The sequence below is a fragment of the Artibeus jamaicensis genome, unplaced genomic scaffold (assembly GCF_021234435.1).
Source record: "Artibeus jamaicensis isolate MK-2021 breed Jamaican fruit bat unplaced genomic scaffold, CSHL_Jam_final contig_851, whole genome shotgun sequence".
Classification (NCBI taxonomy): Eukaryota; Metazoa; Chordata; class Mammalia; order Chiroptera; family Phyllostomidae; genus Artibeus; species Artibeus jamaicensis.
In genome coordinates, this window is record NW_026521986.1 from 13,906,589 (window position 1) to 13,921,837 (window position 15,249).

Genomic DNA, 15,249 nt, shown 5'->3' on the forward strand with positions numbered 1-15,249 from the left:
TACATCAGCCAGGGCTAGTCAAGACACTCTTAAGGAGAGGAATACAGCCCTGGCTGGTGTGGCTTGGTGGTTGACTGTGCCGGACTGTGTAAGGAAAGGTAGCTGGTTTGATTTCCCATCAAGACACATGCCTGGGTTGTGGATCAGGCATGCGGCAACAGATCAATGTTTCTCTTGCACATGGATGTTTCTCTTTCTCTGTTTCTCCCTCTCATTCCCCCTCTCTAAAAAAATTAATTAAATCTTTTAAAATTATATAAAAAGAAGAGAATATGGCACTAATTTTTTAACAGATGATAAACAAAATGAAAAAATAAGACAATAGTAATTAATATGATAATGGTTGAGTGACAAATTAAGCAACTTTTATGGATCCTTTGTGTATTAAAATGTTGGTGGATAATTTTGTGATGGTACTTAAGTCATCACACCTCCTCCTACTTCCCTCTTTTGGTCTTGTTTCCTCCATTGACTCCATAGAAATAATGGAGTCAAGCAACCAGCAAGAGACTTTATACAAACTCTTCACAAAGTGGAGGCCCCAGACTCACACATTATAGAGACTTGACATACTAGAGCAGTAGTACTGAAAGTCAAGAGAAACAATGTAAACTGAAAGTAAAATTGGATTTCCATCTCTCATCTTATATAGAAAGTAATTCCAAATTATGTGTAAAGGCAAAATTTTAAAGTATTTATAAGAAAATATAGATTTATGGCTTTGGATTACACACCTCCATCTTGATTGGAAGTCTGTAATTGATTTTTGTGTGTTGGCCTTGTATCCCTGCTTAATTCACTTTTTAGTTTTGGGAGGCTTTTTTGTTAATATTGATTCTTTGAAATATTCTATGGAATTGATAATGTCTTCTGTGAACATGGGGTTTTCTTTCCTTCTGCTGTATATTTAAAATTTTTTTCTTCCCTTATTGCAATGGCTAGGATTTAAGTATGATGTTAAATAGGAATGGTGAGAGTAGACATCCTTGTTTTGTTCCTAATCTTAGGGAGAAAGCAGTTTTTCACCATAAAGTATGATGTTAGGATTTTGTAGTGCCCTTTATCAAATTGAAGAAGTTCCCTTCTATTTTTACTTCCGCGAGTTTTTAAAAATTAAATGGTTGTTGAATTTTGTCAGGTGCTTCTTGCATCAATTGATGTAATCATTTGTTTCAACTTTTTAGGTTGTTAAAAACCCTAAAATGGTTTGTTAAATTGATTTTAAAATATTGAAACAGCTTTGCATTACAGATTTAAATTGTCTTATGCATTACTTGACATGAATGAATTTCTTTTTATGAATTGCTGGATTTGATTTGCTAATAATTTGCTGCAGTTTTTGTGTCTGCTATTCATGAGGGATACTTGTCTGTAGTTTTGTTTTGTTTTTCTTGAACTATCGTCTGATTTGGTATTGATATATCTTTTCCGAGGGCAGCTTGTCACTTGTAACAAGTCTTTAAAATATATGTGTCCAAAGATTCCACTTCTAAGAATTTATCTAAATGAAATAGTTAGAGATTCTCATCACACACAGACTTTGTGTTCAGACAACCCTGGATTTGAATATAACTGCATCCACTTAGATCCAACTGCTTAGATTCTGTGGCTCACTTTCCTAATCTGTAAAACAAGAAGAGGAGGACATATCTCAGAGTCGTATAAGACAATTCACAAACCGTAAGCTATGAGTAAATAGTAGCTCTTGATATTGTATCATACTGTACAGCCTCTGTATTCTGTCCAAATGGAAGGACATTGTCTTTGCTCCCGTTACCTCCCACTTTTAATCTTCTTATTTTGGTGGGTATAGGTCTCCCGGTTCTTAACCCCTTTGTCTTATCTTAGGTGAGCTAGGCATCGGGATCGCAAAGGCATAAAAAACAAGGTCCTTGCCTTCAGGAGGCTGAGTCTGTTGGAGAGGCACAAGCACAAATACTGCATTATAAAGGTGGAAGGGGTCTGCCCTGGACGCGCTTTCTGAGCGTCTGTGTAAGGACAATGGGACGGTCACCGGAGCTAGGGGACCAGGAAAGAAGGCTGCAGCTTCTCCAGCATAGCCTCGGGTTGTACTGTCAGCTGAAAAGACAGGCTGTCCCAGACCAACTGGATTAACCACCCTCTTGTAGTCTCTCGAGGCACCTCCTCAGCGTCTGAATAGCCCGCAAAGTCCGGCTCCACTTCTGTCCAAAGCCTAGCATAGCAGATCTTGGGTTGTAAAGAACTAGAGCTTCCCGTCTCTGATTGGCTCAGCCAGCGAGGGGCGTGGCTCTCCGTCTCCCCAGCTGGAGTGTTTTGACTGAGCGGAAGCCGACCTGGTCCACCCCGGAAGTGCAAACCCGGAGTCTTGCTGAAGTGGAGTCCGCCTTCAAGGCGGCATCTTTCAAGATGCCAGGAGCCGAGACCAAGGTCTCGGAGTTGTCCGAGAGGATCGAAAGTTTCGTGGAGGCCCTGAAGCGAGGCAGCGGGCGGCGCACCTCCGAGGACATGGCTCGGGAGACCCTGGAGCTGCTGCGCCGGATTATCACGGACCACCGCTGGAGCCACGCAGGTAAGGCGGGCCTGGCTCCATCGTGACCCTTGCCACTTTGCGTTCCCTATTCCCAGGCGGAAAGTCGCCCGGGCCTCACCGCGCGCTTGTTCTGCTTACCCTCTCTGGCTTGGATTGAAGGGGAGCTGATGAAGCTGATCCGCAGAGAGGGCCGGAGGATGACTGCCGCGCAGCCCTCGGAGACCACCGTGGGCAATATGGTGCGGAGAGTACTCAGGATCATCCGCGAGGAGTATGGCAGGTTAGGTCCACATCACGGGTTCCGGTTTGGATCCAGTGACGCTTTTTTGCTCGTGCCCCCATCTCTGCTTAATTGGAGCTGAACAGGTGTTGTTACACATCGCACGGCCCTCACACCTTCTGCTGTGTCGTGTTGCCTCCACAGACTCCACGGACGCAGCGACGAGAGTGACCAGCAGGAGTCCCTGCACAAACTCTTGACATCCGGAGGCCTGAGCGAGGATTTCAGCATCCATTATGCCCAACTGCAGTCCAACATCATTGAGGCAATTAATGAGCTGCTTGTGGAACTGGGTAAGAGCCTGATTCCTGGTGGGCAGGACAAGCTGCAGGGACAGGAGAGGACAATAGAATATCTTGGGGTTGTTTGTCCACAGGGTTGGGAGATGATGCGTACGTACTCTGGCTCTCAGAGGTCTCCCTTCCCTCTTGATTAGGAAAGGTGGGAACAGGTGGTAGGACTATGGTACTCTGTCTCCATTTCCTTACAGACCAGCCCTTTGTAGACCGCAAATCCAGTATGGCAGACACTCCATTAGGACAGGGCTTTATTATCATTTTAAAGGAGATGAACTCCCTAAAACCATGGCTAGTTAGACCCTCACTAAACTTCCTCTTGAACTTTTGTGCCTGCTCACACCACCTCCATTCCCCTTGATTTTGTGACCAAGGACATTGGCAGGTACTCACTGTAGTCGAGAGTTCTTCCGGAGGGGAAGAGGTGGGCACTGTCTGTGCCCTGAGCTGCTGCTTCCAAATTCCTCCCCTATTTTTCTTCTGTGACTCTCAGGTGGAGGTTCTGTGGTCACCTTTTGGAGGATATTTTTTAGGTGGGAGTTCTGTTTACCCCACACTCAGCACTTGAGGATTTCCCAGGTTGGACCATTTCTTGCCTGAAGTCACTATCTTCAAAGTCGGTTGTAAAGGAGTGGGTGTCATGGCAGGGCAGGGCAAGGGGGTAGGTAAGTTGGGGGGGGGTACCGCTGGGGCAGAGGGCAGCCTGAGAACTTGGCAGACAAGATCGCAGAGGAGCAGGGTTTTTAAGAAAGTGTCACATTTCATATTAAGTTTGTGAAGCCTGCGTCGCAAGGGCCAGCCGGGTGGGCATGCACCCTGTTTGGGGCTCTGTCACATCTGTGTGTGCTATGACATGGCAGTTCCCCATTGTCTTTGTAAAACGGACTGTTCTTGCAGAAGGGACAATGGAGAACATCGCAGCCCAGGCCCTGGAGCACATCCATTCTAACGAGGTGATCATGACCATTGGCTTCTCCCGAACAGTGGAGGCCTTCCTCAAAGAGGCTGCCCAGAAGAGGAAGTTCCACGTCATCGTGGCAGAGTGTGCTCCTTTCTGTCAGGTAGGGGGACTGCTGCGGCTGCTAAGGAAAACAAAAAGTGAGAGAATAAAGGAGTGATAGGTGGGCTCCATGTTGACCTTGATGAGCAAGACATTGAGAAGATAAATAAAACATTAAAGGGATTTTCAAGTTGTTCATCCTGTGAACATTCTTAAACATTGGCTTAAGGAAGTTGGGCGAACTGCTGGGTCCATGGAAAGATAAACATTGGTATTGCTCAGGTATCAAAATAGGGTAAATTACCTTCTGGATGACCAAGTCTTGGCTTGATCTCAATCCCTAGGTAAATAGTAGGTTTCAAAAAAGGAAATATGTAAGGAAATAAAATGTCCTTACATAGAAGTAAATAAGGAGCCAGGGCTTCTTGTCAGCGATGCCTGATTGTGGACACAGGTAGTATTTCCAGTTCTGTGGCAGCTCCGGTGCTGTAGTGGAGTATGAAATATTTATTAGCTTCCTCTGGGCTTCCTTGTAGCTTACCAGAGAATACCTGCCACAGGCAGAAAAGTGAGTGAGTTATGTGTTGGGACCTGTCTGTTGCCTGTGCCCGGTATCACAGAACTCCCCAGATCCAGTCGTGTCCGAGAGGCCGTTCCTGGTCTCTCACCTGTTGTCTCAGCGTGAGCCTTTCTCTCCTGTTGCAGGGTCATGAAATGGCAGTCAATTTGTCGAAAGAAGGCATCGAGACAACTGTCATGACTGATGCTGCCATTTTTGCTGTGATGTCAAGAGTCAACAAGGTGGGTGTTTTTGGAGTTAGGTTGAGTTAATGAGGATTGTATCTATGAAATACTCGTTTTTATTGTCCTTTCTATAATGTCCATGAGAAGAGCTTCTGGCACTTTTTGAAAGTACATACTTGGGCCTTTTTAATCTATTAACTGAATTCTTTTTCTTTGTGTCATTGTTCATTTGCAATACCTTCGTTGTGGTTAAAGCACTGGTAGAATGAAGTGGGACTGCTCTGAGTCAGACAGCTACTAGGGCTTCCCCTTTTGACCAGAGAGCTCAGTGAAGGTGGATGGAGAATGAGAAAGACCTGCTTCTTGGGAGGTGTGATTTTTAGAAGACAAGGCTACCAGCAGCAGATGCAGTTTTCTGTCTTGTACCACATTCAGTCTTTCCTCGGGAACCCACTTTTAAGCTAGGACTGGTGCTCCTGAGCCTAGTGTCTCTTTCACTCCTACTGCCGTGTGGCCCCTCAGGATGTCAGGAGTCAGGCCTGAGCCTTAAGGCTGTTGTGCCCAATGGCCCTTTTTAAGGCTTTATCCCCAGATGGCTCACTTTTTTTTTTTGTCTCAAAGGTGATCATTGGCACAAAGACCATCCTGGCCAACGGTGCCCTCAGAGCTGTGACAGGAACACACACTCTGGCATTGGCAGCAAAGCACCATTCCACTCCACTCATTGTCTGTGCCCCTATGTTCAAGCTTTCACCACAGGTACGTCCACCTGCCTTTAACCAACGGGGAGTTGGGAGCCAGAGTGTGGGCTTGATCTCTGGGCCTTCAGCCTACTCTCTCTGGAGCTTCTTTTTATCTGCATTTACTCAGTGGATTAGATCCAGTAGAGGCTAGAAAAAGCTCCAGGAGTCTTGATCCAGGAAAAACAATTGATATTTATAACCTGTCAGCTTTAAGAGGTCGAAATTATAAGGTCAAGAGAATACATAGTTGGGGGTGGCCCATTGTTCACATTGCTGCCCGCCACTCCTCACCTCCCTGACCACCTTGCAAAACGCCATGTGAGTTCCATGTAGGAACGTACAAGTTGTTTTCTCTGTCCTCGCTCCAGGGATTGTTCTCTGAAGTCTGAACGCCAGCAGTTCCTCAGTGAAGAGTCATTTCATTAGTGATAAAAACTATTTGCTTTAAAACATCAGTCTATTTATAGGTCTCTTTTTAAATTGAGGTTTAATTCACATAACACACAATTAACTATTTTTATATGTTCAGTTCAGTGGTTTTACTGCATTCACAGCATTGTGCCACCGCCACTCCCTGGTTTCAAAACTCTTCATCATCCCAGAAAAACACTGTGCACCCATTATAAGTGATTTTCTCCCTTCTGCTCCACCTCCTAGCAATCGCTAATCTGCTTGCTGTCTCCATGGGTTCACCTGTTCAGGAAATCAGATGTAAACAGAGTCCACTGTGCCCTTTCGGTTCTGATCTCCTTCACTTAGCGCGGTGTGCCCCAGGCTCCCCCGAGTCGCAGCGAGTCACAGTGCAGCGCTCGGCTTCTTGTTCTGGCCGCGTGCTGTCCTGTGTGCAGATGTGCTACGCTTTACCTGCTTGCCTATTGGCAGGCATTTGGGTTTTTGCTGTCTTTTGGCTTTTGTGAATAAAGTTGGTGTAAGCACGTGAGTGTACATTTTGGTATGGACATGTGCTTTTTATTTCTGTTGAGTATATACCTAGAGATAGAATTGCTGTGTCTTGTTTTTTTAAATTTTTTTCTTTTCCAGTTCCCCAATGAAGAAGACTCATTTCACAAGTTTGTGGCTCCCGAAGAAGTCCTGCCCTTCACAGAAGGTACAGAAGTGTGCGCGCGTGTGCGTGCGTGGGTGTGTTTGGCGTTTGGGTTTGGTGGTCAGTGGGACTGAGTGCTGCCGGGTTGTGCTCTTTACTGTACTTGTGGGGCCTGCTCTCTTTAGCAGCTTAGAGCGCCTGGAGACCTGATCTAGTTTAATTTTGTTCCAAAACTAATATATTTTAGCTGAGGTATTGGAGCCATGGCAGTTTGGATCACCCTGTGTTGGTTGGGTTCAGCTTTGCATGTCGTCCGAGACGTGGGCAACAACCCGTGGGAAACGTACTCATTTTTGGTTGCTGTCAGGAGTCATTTTGGCGACGTGGCTGCCCGAGGAAGCAGACTCTGAAATGTTCCTACTTGTAAAACTTGCCTATAACTTGGATGCCTCTGTGTGTTAAGCCCTTTTCTCTGACTTCTGAAGGCAGCAGCTGTGTTCAGTGAGCCTCACTGATAGTTAACATGGTCTTCAGCACCCTCTGGGAGCAAAGCACAGTATTCAGGGTGGTAGTTCTTCAGGTGAATAACTTCATCCATTTATTTAAACGTTCATTCTTGTAGAAATCATGTGTGTCGAGCACCCACTGTGCCTCGCACTTTCTAGGCACTAGGGATTAACAGTGAACACTGCAGATGGACCCTGCTCCCACAGAGCTACCCTTCTGTTGCAGTAGAGGGACAAGAACATGTCAGGTCATGGGATATTCTAGGGAAGAAGCGAATAAGGATGATGAGTTGGAAGGTGGTTGGGAGACTACCTTAGATGGGCGAGGGTCTTAACAACATGACATTTCAGCTGAGTTCTGCATGCATGGGGCCTCACATGAAGATCAAGGCATTGGCGCAGAGGGCCTGAGTTGGGTACATGCTTAGCCAGCCGGAGAAACATGGCCATGTGGCCAAAGAGGAGTGAGCAAGAGGCAGAGTGGCACGATTTGTAATTAGTGTGGTGTGGCGTGGAGGGGTCAGATCTTGAAGGCTGCAGCCCCCCAGTTTGAATTGCAAGGACTAAGGAAAGGCATGGAAGGGTTTTAATCAGGCAGTGTCATGGTCTGCAGTCATCTGCTGTGGTCTGCATTCCGCTGCAGCTTCCCCTTCCCTGGGATAGCAAGTACGTCTGCATCATTGAGCCTAGAATCTATATACCAACCGCTTAACCACTGGAGCAGGATCCTCAGTTTTATCCTTACCATGTGTGATTGCCTTCCAGGGGACATCCTGGAGAAAGTCAGTGTTCATTGCCCTGTGTTTGACTATGTCCCCCCGGAGCTCATTACGCTCTTTATCTCCAACATTGGTGGGAACGCTCCCTCCTACATCTACCGGCTGATGAGTGAGCTGTACCACCCCGACGACCACATCCTGTGACACTGCGCGTCCTGAGCAGACCCGCGTAGGCCCACACAGAATGGAGAGGAGACTTCCGTGCTGCTGCCGAAACGCTGTTTCTTGGGATGACTGGGGTCAGCTGAAAAAACTGGGTCCTGTTTCCTGCCGTTTTAGTCATCCCACAGCAGAGACACACATCCAGGACTGGTTTGGGTTTTGTTTGTTTGTTTGTTTTGCCTTTCAGATCTGCAGAGAGAAGCAGGGCTTGACCTATTGGTTTTGGAGCTTCTTAGTGACCTAGGGTGTCTGTTTCAGGAACTTAAACTTTCTGGTTCACTGGTGTGTTAAACATAACACTGAATAGCTTGCTGGGATACAGGTTTTTGCTCAGAAATGGCGACCACACCTTTTCATAGGCTGTGCCAATAAAAGCTGCTTGAAGGTTCCCGAGTTGGTTTATTTATTGTTCTGCTCTGATTGAACCGCCTGGAGCAGCAGCAGCAGCAGCAGAGCCCTTGTCTCGTTTTCGTAGAGGGCTGTAACTAGAAGTAACCGTCTAAAACAGAAGTACAAATGAGAGTATTTACAGTTTCATTCAGATTTACTGGAAACGGCCCCAAACAATTTGTTAGTAATTCTAAGACGGTGATTCTAAAATGTCTCTGATCTTCAGAACCATCTGGGAGCTTAAAAAAACAAACATTCTTGGGCTCCATCCCAGACCCACTACATCTGATCTCTGGGGGGGCGCCTGGGAATCCGTTTAAAGCTCCCAGAAAAGGACCCTCTGGTGTACTGTTAATAGGATTGTAACCTGGTGCAGTGTTTTCCAGGGCAGTTTTGAGCCTGCACATCTACTGTTATTTGTACAAGCACACAGGTATGGACGGGACTCTCCACTGTAGCAGCTGCAGTGTCACAGCCTATGTGTCCAGCAGTAACATTCTGTATTGTTAGTCGAAAGCAAGAAAGGTTTTAAAATAATTACAACACACCGTGGAACATCATGTCTCCACTGCAGTCAAGGTCTCAAAAGGGTGGCTTGAGGCCATTGCCTGGATTGGAGACATTTTGGCTGCTGGTTCACCAAGTATTTAATTTGAATTAGTTATCAATATTTAAATATGTGGAGATTGCACATTAAACCATTTAGATTTCTTGATTCTTTTGAGAACTCAAAATTTGGTGATTCTGGGCCCATGTTCCCAAGAGGCAGCAGCTGGCGGAGCCGGGGAGCTTCTGATGCCGTTAGATGGAGAACCTCCAGTGAGTGTTTTGGCAGCTCCTCCTGGGTCTGTTTAACTGTGTGATGTGCCGAACCCGGGTGGGCATTTGATTTGTGAGCCTTGTGTTAATGTGTTAGGTTTATAAGGAAGTCCATTTCATATTGTTAGTTACAAGCAAGGTGCAGAGTAATATGCATGGTATGATCTTTAAAACAAAATGTGTACTTTTAGAGGATAAAAGTCTGGAAGAGTAACACCAAACAGTGGCAAGCAGGCAGACATCTAATTTTATTTAATACGTTCATAGATTTTGTTTCTGTACTTTGTGTGTACTCCTTGAGTAATTACATTTTAAAGTCTCTCCAGGTAAGCCAGGTGGCGTGTGTTGGGGAAATGCTGGTCTGAAGGAGAAGTCCGAGGCAGACTTGGGTTCCCAGGGAAACCCCCTGGAATGCTGGCGGCAAAGGCTGGCCTCCTGCCTCTTGCAGTGTGGGTGGGGCGGAGTGAGCGCCAGGAGTCCTCACGTTTAACAAGCACGCTGAGGCATTTTAGCAGGTGATCTGATAACCACACTGGGGTTAACACTGGCCAGAAGTACTCTTGATATCTGCCTCAGAGAGATCTTTGCCTTAGGCCCTTGTCTTTCCTGAAGGAGGAAGAAAACAAGATCTGAGTCAGTCTGAAAGACTGACCTGAAAGTCCTGTGACTCAGAAAAGCCTGACTCATTCAGGCCTCAGCCTGTTGGTGATTCTTCACAGCATCCAAGACCCCGGGCTTTCTTAGTGAAGTGGCTCACAGCTGCCAATTATGAGCAATTGTCTCCTCAGAAGGCACCAATTTTAACAGCAGTTCACTTGGGTATAATGGTGTGGTCTGCAGTAAGAGCAGCAGTGAGTTAAGGGACTCAAATCTGTTTCTGGCTCCAAAAATGCTCTATGATTCTTGTTCTTTGTGCATCTGAGTCTCTGGGTTTAAAATTAGCACCAGCATCCTTCCCAGGCATGACCAGGGTGGGTGAAGGGTACAGGCTCTCTCTTTTGGTCGGCTCCGGCAGTGCCTAGAACAGAACTGCACAAACGCATATTCTTTAGAATCTTTAGGACCTCGAGAAATCCCACAAAGCTATTTATATGCCTTGTTTTTTTTTTCTATTTCCTTCTCTCCCTTTTCCTATTTGAGGAAGAGTGAGTGTTGGAAAGGGAGACCCTGACGTAAACAGAGAGAAATGAGGCTGCTCCAGGTTGATTTACTACCTGTCGGCCTTTGTGCCCGTCACTCTCCACCTTTGCCAGCAGGACCCAGAGACTCATTTAGGGAAAAAATATAAAACTATTTTAGCTTAGAGATAATTAAGAAAAAGAGGATTCCGTGGATGTGAAAGGCTTCCTATGCCAAATAAACCCAGTTAGATAACTTACTTAATACAGTTTATAAAGACACTTTTTCCCACGGTTTGTATCTCCCAATTTGGGCGGAGGGCAGGAAAGGCACAATTCTTGGAACTCAAATAAGGAACAGAAATTCCTAATTTAGCCTCAGAAGAGAAGTCTGAAAAATATTGAACCAAAAAAACCCTCAAAAGTAAAGGGATACCTCAAAGAAAAAAACACTGGTACCAACAGGATCACAGGTTTCACGGATGTGCTTCAAAACCGTTTCTCAGCGCAGTCTGCGGCATCAGCGTGGGGGTTAATGAAGGCTGCCAGTCACACTGTTCCATTGCTGAGCTCGATGGCTCTACACTACCCCTGTGAAGAACCCAGCACATCGGAACCGCTCTGCCGTGAAGACAGTACCAGATGGTCATGTGATTGTTGCCCCCACACTGTCCACCTGTCCTCCCAAAATGCCCTCTGCAGATGTGTACCTCTTTGCCACAAAGGAGCTACTTTGAAATGTGCCTTGGAAGTGTTTTATATTTGGTCTGCTTTGCTTTGAATTATTCTTTTCATTCACCAAAGAGCTGTTCCAGGATATTGTGCAAGTGCCTAAGCAATTACTATTAATACCAGAGCTACAGTCTAAGCTTTCAGCCTTCACGACACTCCCACGGTGCAGAGCAGCCTTTGAGCCTAACCGCACTTGATATGATCGCTTGATGCTTGTATTAAATACTGTGCTGAAGGGGAGACTTTCAGTGGTTCCCCCCCCCAGGCATGTTAATGTAGAATTAAGACCTGCTTAGAAAAAACTTGACCAAAACTCCTAAAATTCATAACTGAGATGTTAAACCTGTAATTTACTACTACAAAAGAGAGGTGACAAAATACCTTGAATAATGAACGATAAACTGGTAACAGTAGCTAAGTCCAAACCACTCTTCTGTGGGGACCACAACTGGATACTACTCGTTTTTGAAGTAAACGGGTGCGAGTTAGGCAGGTGGTGAGGGCAGAGTCGGGCCGAATTAGCGTCTTCAGACTGCTACTGAGTTGTACTCGCTCACTGGCTCCGACACGGAGGACACTCAGATTCCTAAGAGGCTTTTTTTTTTTTAAGATTTTATTTATCTTTAGAGGGGAAAGGAAGGAGAGAGGGAGAGAAACATCAATGTGTGGTTGCCTCTCATGTGTCCCCTGCTGGGAACTGGCCTGCAACCCAGGCATGTGCCCTGACTGGGAATCGAACCTCGACCCTTTTATTTGCAGGCCCGCACTCAATCCACTGAGCTATACCAGCCAGGGCCCTAAGAGGCTTTGATCCGGTTGCCCGAGCTTTACCAGATGTTTCTGGATAAGACTGAGTGCTCTAAGAAATTTGCATGTGTGGAAAATGACCCAAGGTTTGAAAAAATCCCTAAGCCACAGGACAACCCCTTTTTTCCTTATGTCCCCCACCAGTTCTGATGCAATATATTTAGAAGAGACCTGGATTACTGAATGATGAATGGAGGGATACAAGAACGGGTTTAATTGGTGGAGTTACCCAGAGTTCTGGTTTCCCAGACTTCTTTTTCTCTTCTGAGCCTGCCTTTTTGCCATCACACTGTTAATGAGCAACTCTGGCTCAGAAAGGGTGAAAACAGGCAGGATATACAGTGGCAAACATACCCATCAGTTCTTGTCATTACCCAGGGTTTGTGAAGAGTTTTGATGGAATGGGGTGGCACTTGCGGACAGAGTTCTTCAAGCCAAAACTGTTGTTTCCTCCACTCAGATATGCTGTTACTCGTGAAGCTTCGGCAGGGCGTGGTTGGCAGTGCTCTCTAGGAACTGATGGGCTGCGTCCGTTCTCACTTGGCATGGCTTCCTCAGCCCCTTTCACATCTCTAGAACTTGGCTCCCTCTTGCACTGCCCCTGCTCTTACTGCCTTGTTTTTTCCTGTCTGTTAAGCCCAGATCCCAGCTGTTCATTTGTTCTGACCCTTTTCCTTGCCCTGAAGTCTGAGTGCTAGAACCTCTCCATTGTCAACTACTCATGGAGTCCCAGATCCCCAGTTAGGTTCTGGACCTTGCCCTGGCTCTCTCCCACCTTTCCCCTTCCTTCTAGCCTACACTCTGAGCTTCCTGACACCGGCTCCTACTGCCATCTGTAGTCTTAATTCTGACAGAATTATTTCCTCATTTCTCAATAATAAAGACATGGCTATAACTCACTGATCCCTAAATCTGGAGGAAGTCACCATATTCTATCATTGGTTTCCTTGCCTCTCTCCCTGACTGCAGCTAAACTTCTTGGAATTTTGCACCTTTATTTCTCAACAAAAACTTGAAAGATATTACCAAGAAAAGGCACTCTCAAGAACAGCTTCATTGCACATCTCATCTCTCAAGTTTTACTCTTAAGTTAACAAAGCCTCCAGCAGCCAGAATCTAACAAAAATGAACCACTAACCTTCAAACCGATAAACCGCTAATAAACTAAGCACGTGTGGGGGCAGCACGGGGCAGCAATGGGAAGGAGTGCACAGTGTGAAGTCCCAGGACTGGGCCGAAGCTCTGGCTCCCTTAGGAAGGCCCTCCACCACCCAGTTACCACCCCCGAGCCTCAGTTGTCTCAGGGCAACAGAGACACTGGCTTCCTGTGGGGAGGGCCATGGGGAGGCCGAGACAGCATCCGCATGGCAGCTTGTCACTGGAGCTGGAAGATGTGGATGCCACTCTCAGCGTTACTTACTGGCTGTGTTCATAAGACATCACTTAATATTTTTCAGCCTTAGTATCCCCTCCTGTAAAATGGGGAGAATAATACCACCTTATCTCATGGGTTACCAGGAAATTCAAGTAAGAGATATGTAAAAATTATTTTGTAAACCTTAAAAATTATGAAAAAGATGCTGCAGGGAGAATTTGCACATTGGTATTTCCTGACCAGCCTGCTCAAATTGGCCTTTGAATCAATGGAATTATTTTTCATTAATAAATTGGAAAATTTAATGTAGCTTTGCTCTTATGGCACCTGAGTTAAAAAGAAAACAGAACAAAACCCTGACAGGCAATAATAAAAGTCATGTTAGGTTTTTTTAGCTAATAGGTTGGTTTTATGCTAATGCATGCTACTGAGTTTATAAATTATTAAAACAGTATAATTATCTCGTATTGATCCATTCAGGCTAGCTAGGAAAATTGGTTGCATAATTTATGGAGAACTTTTTAAAATCTCTTATTCTCCAGAAAACAGTGGTTTGGGATTTTAGCAAAACCTTTTAAAATAACACCCCATCATCCTAATACAAGAAGGAGTGTAACACTTCCTTTAATCCGACAAACCCATCTGACCTAAAGAGGTCTTTAAAGCTCCCAGGGCAAATGGCCTGTGTAGCACTGGAGAGCAGCGACAGAGGTCCAGAGGCCATGACACCCCGCTGGGCCGGCAGGCAGAGCCCCGGACAGCCTCACAAATCCCCTGAAAACACTCCTTTCTGAGGTCGTCTCTCCCGACAAAACCGTTTATGCACATTTAGAACAAAGGCCATTTCTACACAGTGGTGCCTATTCTTCAGGGTTCCAATTATATAATTCTACAAGGGTCCCCTTGAACAGCAGGTTCGGGCTTCCCTGGCCCTTCTCTGGCGCACGCTAATGAATGCAGCACTTCATTGCTCCTGCACGACTCACGGCAGGGCTGCTGGCAAACCCGCTTTTCTTCCATGAGCACAGACTCGCTTCCTGTATTTAAAAATGAGGAAAATAATTCCATTGACACAAAGGCCAGTTTCAGCAGGCCGGTCAGGAAATACAAAAGTGGAAATTCTCATTGCCACATCTTTTTCATTGTATAACATCCCAGTTGCAATAAACATTGCCAGCTGGGTTTTTTTTTTTGCCTTTTCTCCCCTTCTATAGGACTTTATTAAGTCTTATTAACTAGAAATCAGGTCATCTAAATAGGTGGGGAAAATACAAATTAAAAATGGCGTAACAAGCATTTGCAGAAAGATCCCAAATGAAATTATAAGGCCATTAGCTACGCGTACTGTAATAAAACCAAGACATAATTTGAAAAAGATCAGAAGAACCCTTGTCTCCTGAGCAAATGTAGAGAACACAGCTGGTTAGGCTGAAAAAAAAAAAGCTGCATTCTGATATGAAAATTGCTTTCACATAAAGAAATATTTTATATAAACTATAAAAAATAATATTTTTTAAAAACAAGCTCATAGTACTTTCATCACTTTACTGGTTTGAGATGAAAAACAAGAAAACATGAAGAAAAGGACTTTAATTTTCTCTAGTCTATCCCTGTCCTTGTTTCAATAGTTTTTATCCCTAAACTAATCTAACTACAGGCCTGATGGAAGACTACAGGGAGCAATTTTTCTGGGTGCACAGAAACTTTAAGTCTGAGATTCAGAACGTAAAGAGGCAGCAGAGGGAAGTGAAGAAGACTGGAGGGCAGGGAGGGGACTAACGGAGCACGACCCTGGGCAGCCTAGGAAGGCAGACTTGATTACTGGGAGTTCAGCATCAGGTAAATAAACAAATGCAAATTATGAGGCTGGAAAAAATTGTAAAACCGAACCAAAAAACCCCCACATCCCACCCCAAGAAAACCACAAATTAACCAACCAAT

The 15,249-nt window shown here is 45.3% G+C and overlaps 2 protein-coding genes across 8 annotated transcripts in view; one reads left to right on the forward strand and one right to left on the reverse strand.

Annotated features, from left to right (window-relative positions):
- The first annotated feature begins 2,329 nt into the window (after window positions 1-2,329).
- On the forward strand, window positions 2,330-8,456 carry EIF2B2 (eukaryotic translation initiation factor 2B subunit beta). Its single transcript, XM_037128339.2, has 8 exons — window positions 2,330-2,551; window positions 2,672-2,792; window positions 2,937-3,085; window positions 3,986-4,149; window positions 4,794-4,889; window positions 5,454-5,591; window positions 6,617-6,683; window positions 7,892-8,456. Exons 1-8 carry the CDS (start codon window positions 2,389-2,391, stop codon window positions 8,047-8,049), a joined length of 1,056 nt encoding a protein of 351 aa, XP_036984234.1. The 5' UTR covers window positions 2,330-2,388; the 3' UTR covers window positions 8,050-8,456.
- Window positions 8,457-9,382: 926 nt separating this feature from the next.
- LOC119036530 (acylphosphatase-1) overlaps window positions 9,383-15,249 on the reverse strand; it is a 46,535-nt gene continuing 40,668 nt past the window's right edge. For 4 of the 7 annotated variants that reach the window (XR_008392994.1, XR_008392993.1, XR_008392988.1 and 1 more), the window contains exons 14-15: window positions 11,508-13,405; window positions 9,384-10,305 (exon numbers count right to left, since the gene is read on the reverse strand). The gene's annotated coding sequence lies outside the window, so the exon portion shown is untranslated. Of the gene's footprint in view, window positions 10,306-10,830; window positions 11,016-11,507; window positions 13,406-15,249 lie in introns of all 7 variants that reach the window. The other 3 variants (XR_008392990.1, XR_008392989.1, XR_008392991.1) reach the window with 3 other exon arrangements.

Bases quoted from the DNA above. Each gene is read 5' to 3' on its own strand.
- EIF2B2 (XM_037128339.2), top strand. From the start codon at position 2,389: ATGCCAGGAGCCGAGACCAAGGTCTCGGAGTTGTCCGAGAGGATCGAA. The intron at 3,086-3,985 runs GTAAGAGCCTGA...CTGTTCTTGCAG, and splicing joins TGAGCTGCTTGTGGAACTGG to AAGGGACAATGGAGAACATC. The intron at 6,684-7,891 runs GTACAGAAGTGT...ATTGCCTTCCAG, and splicing joins AGTCCTGCCCTTCACAGAAG to GGGACATCCTGGAGAAAGTC.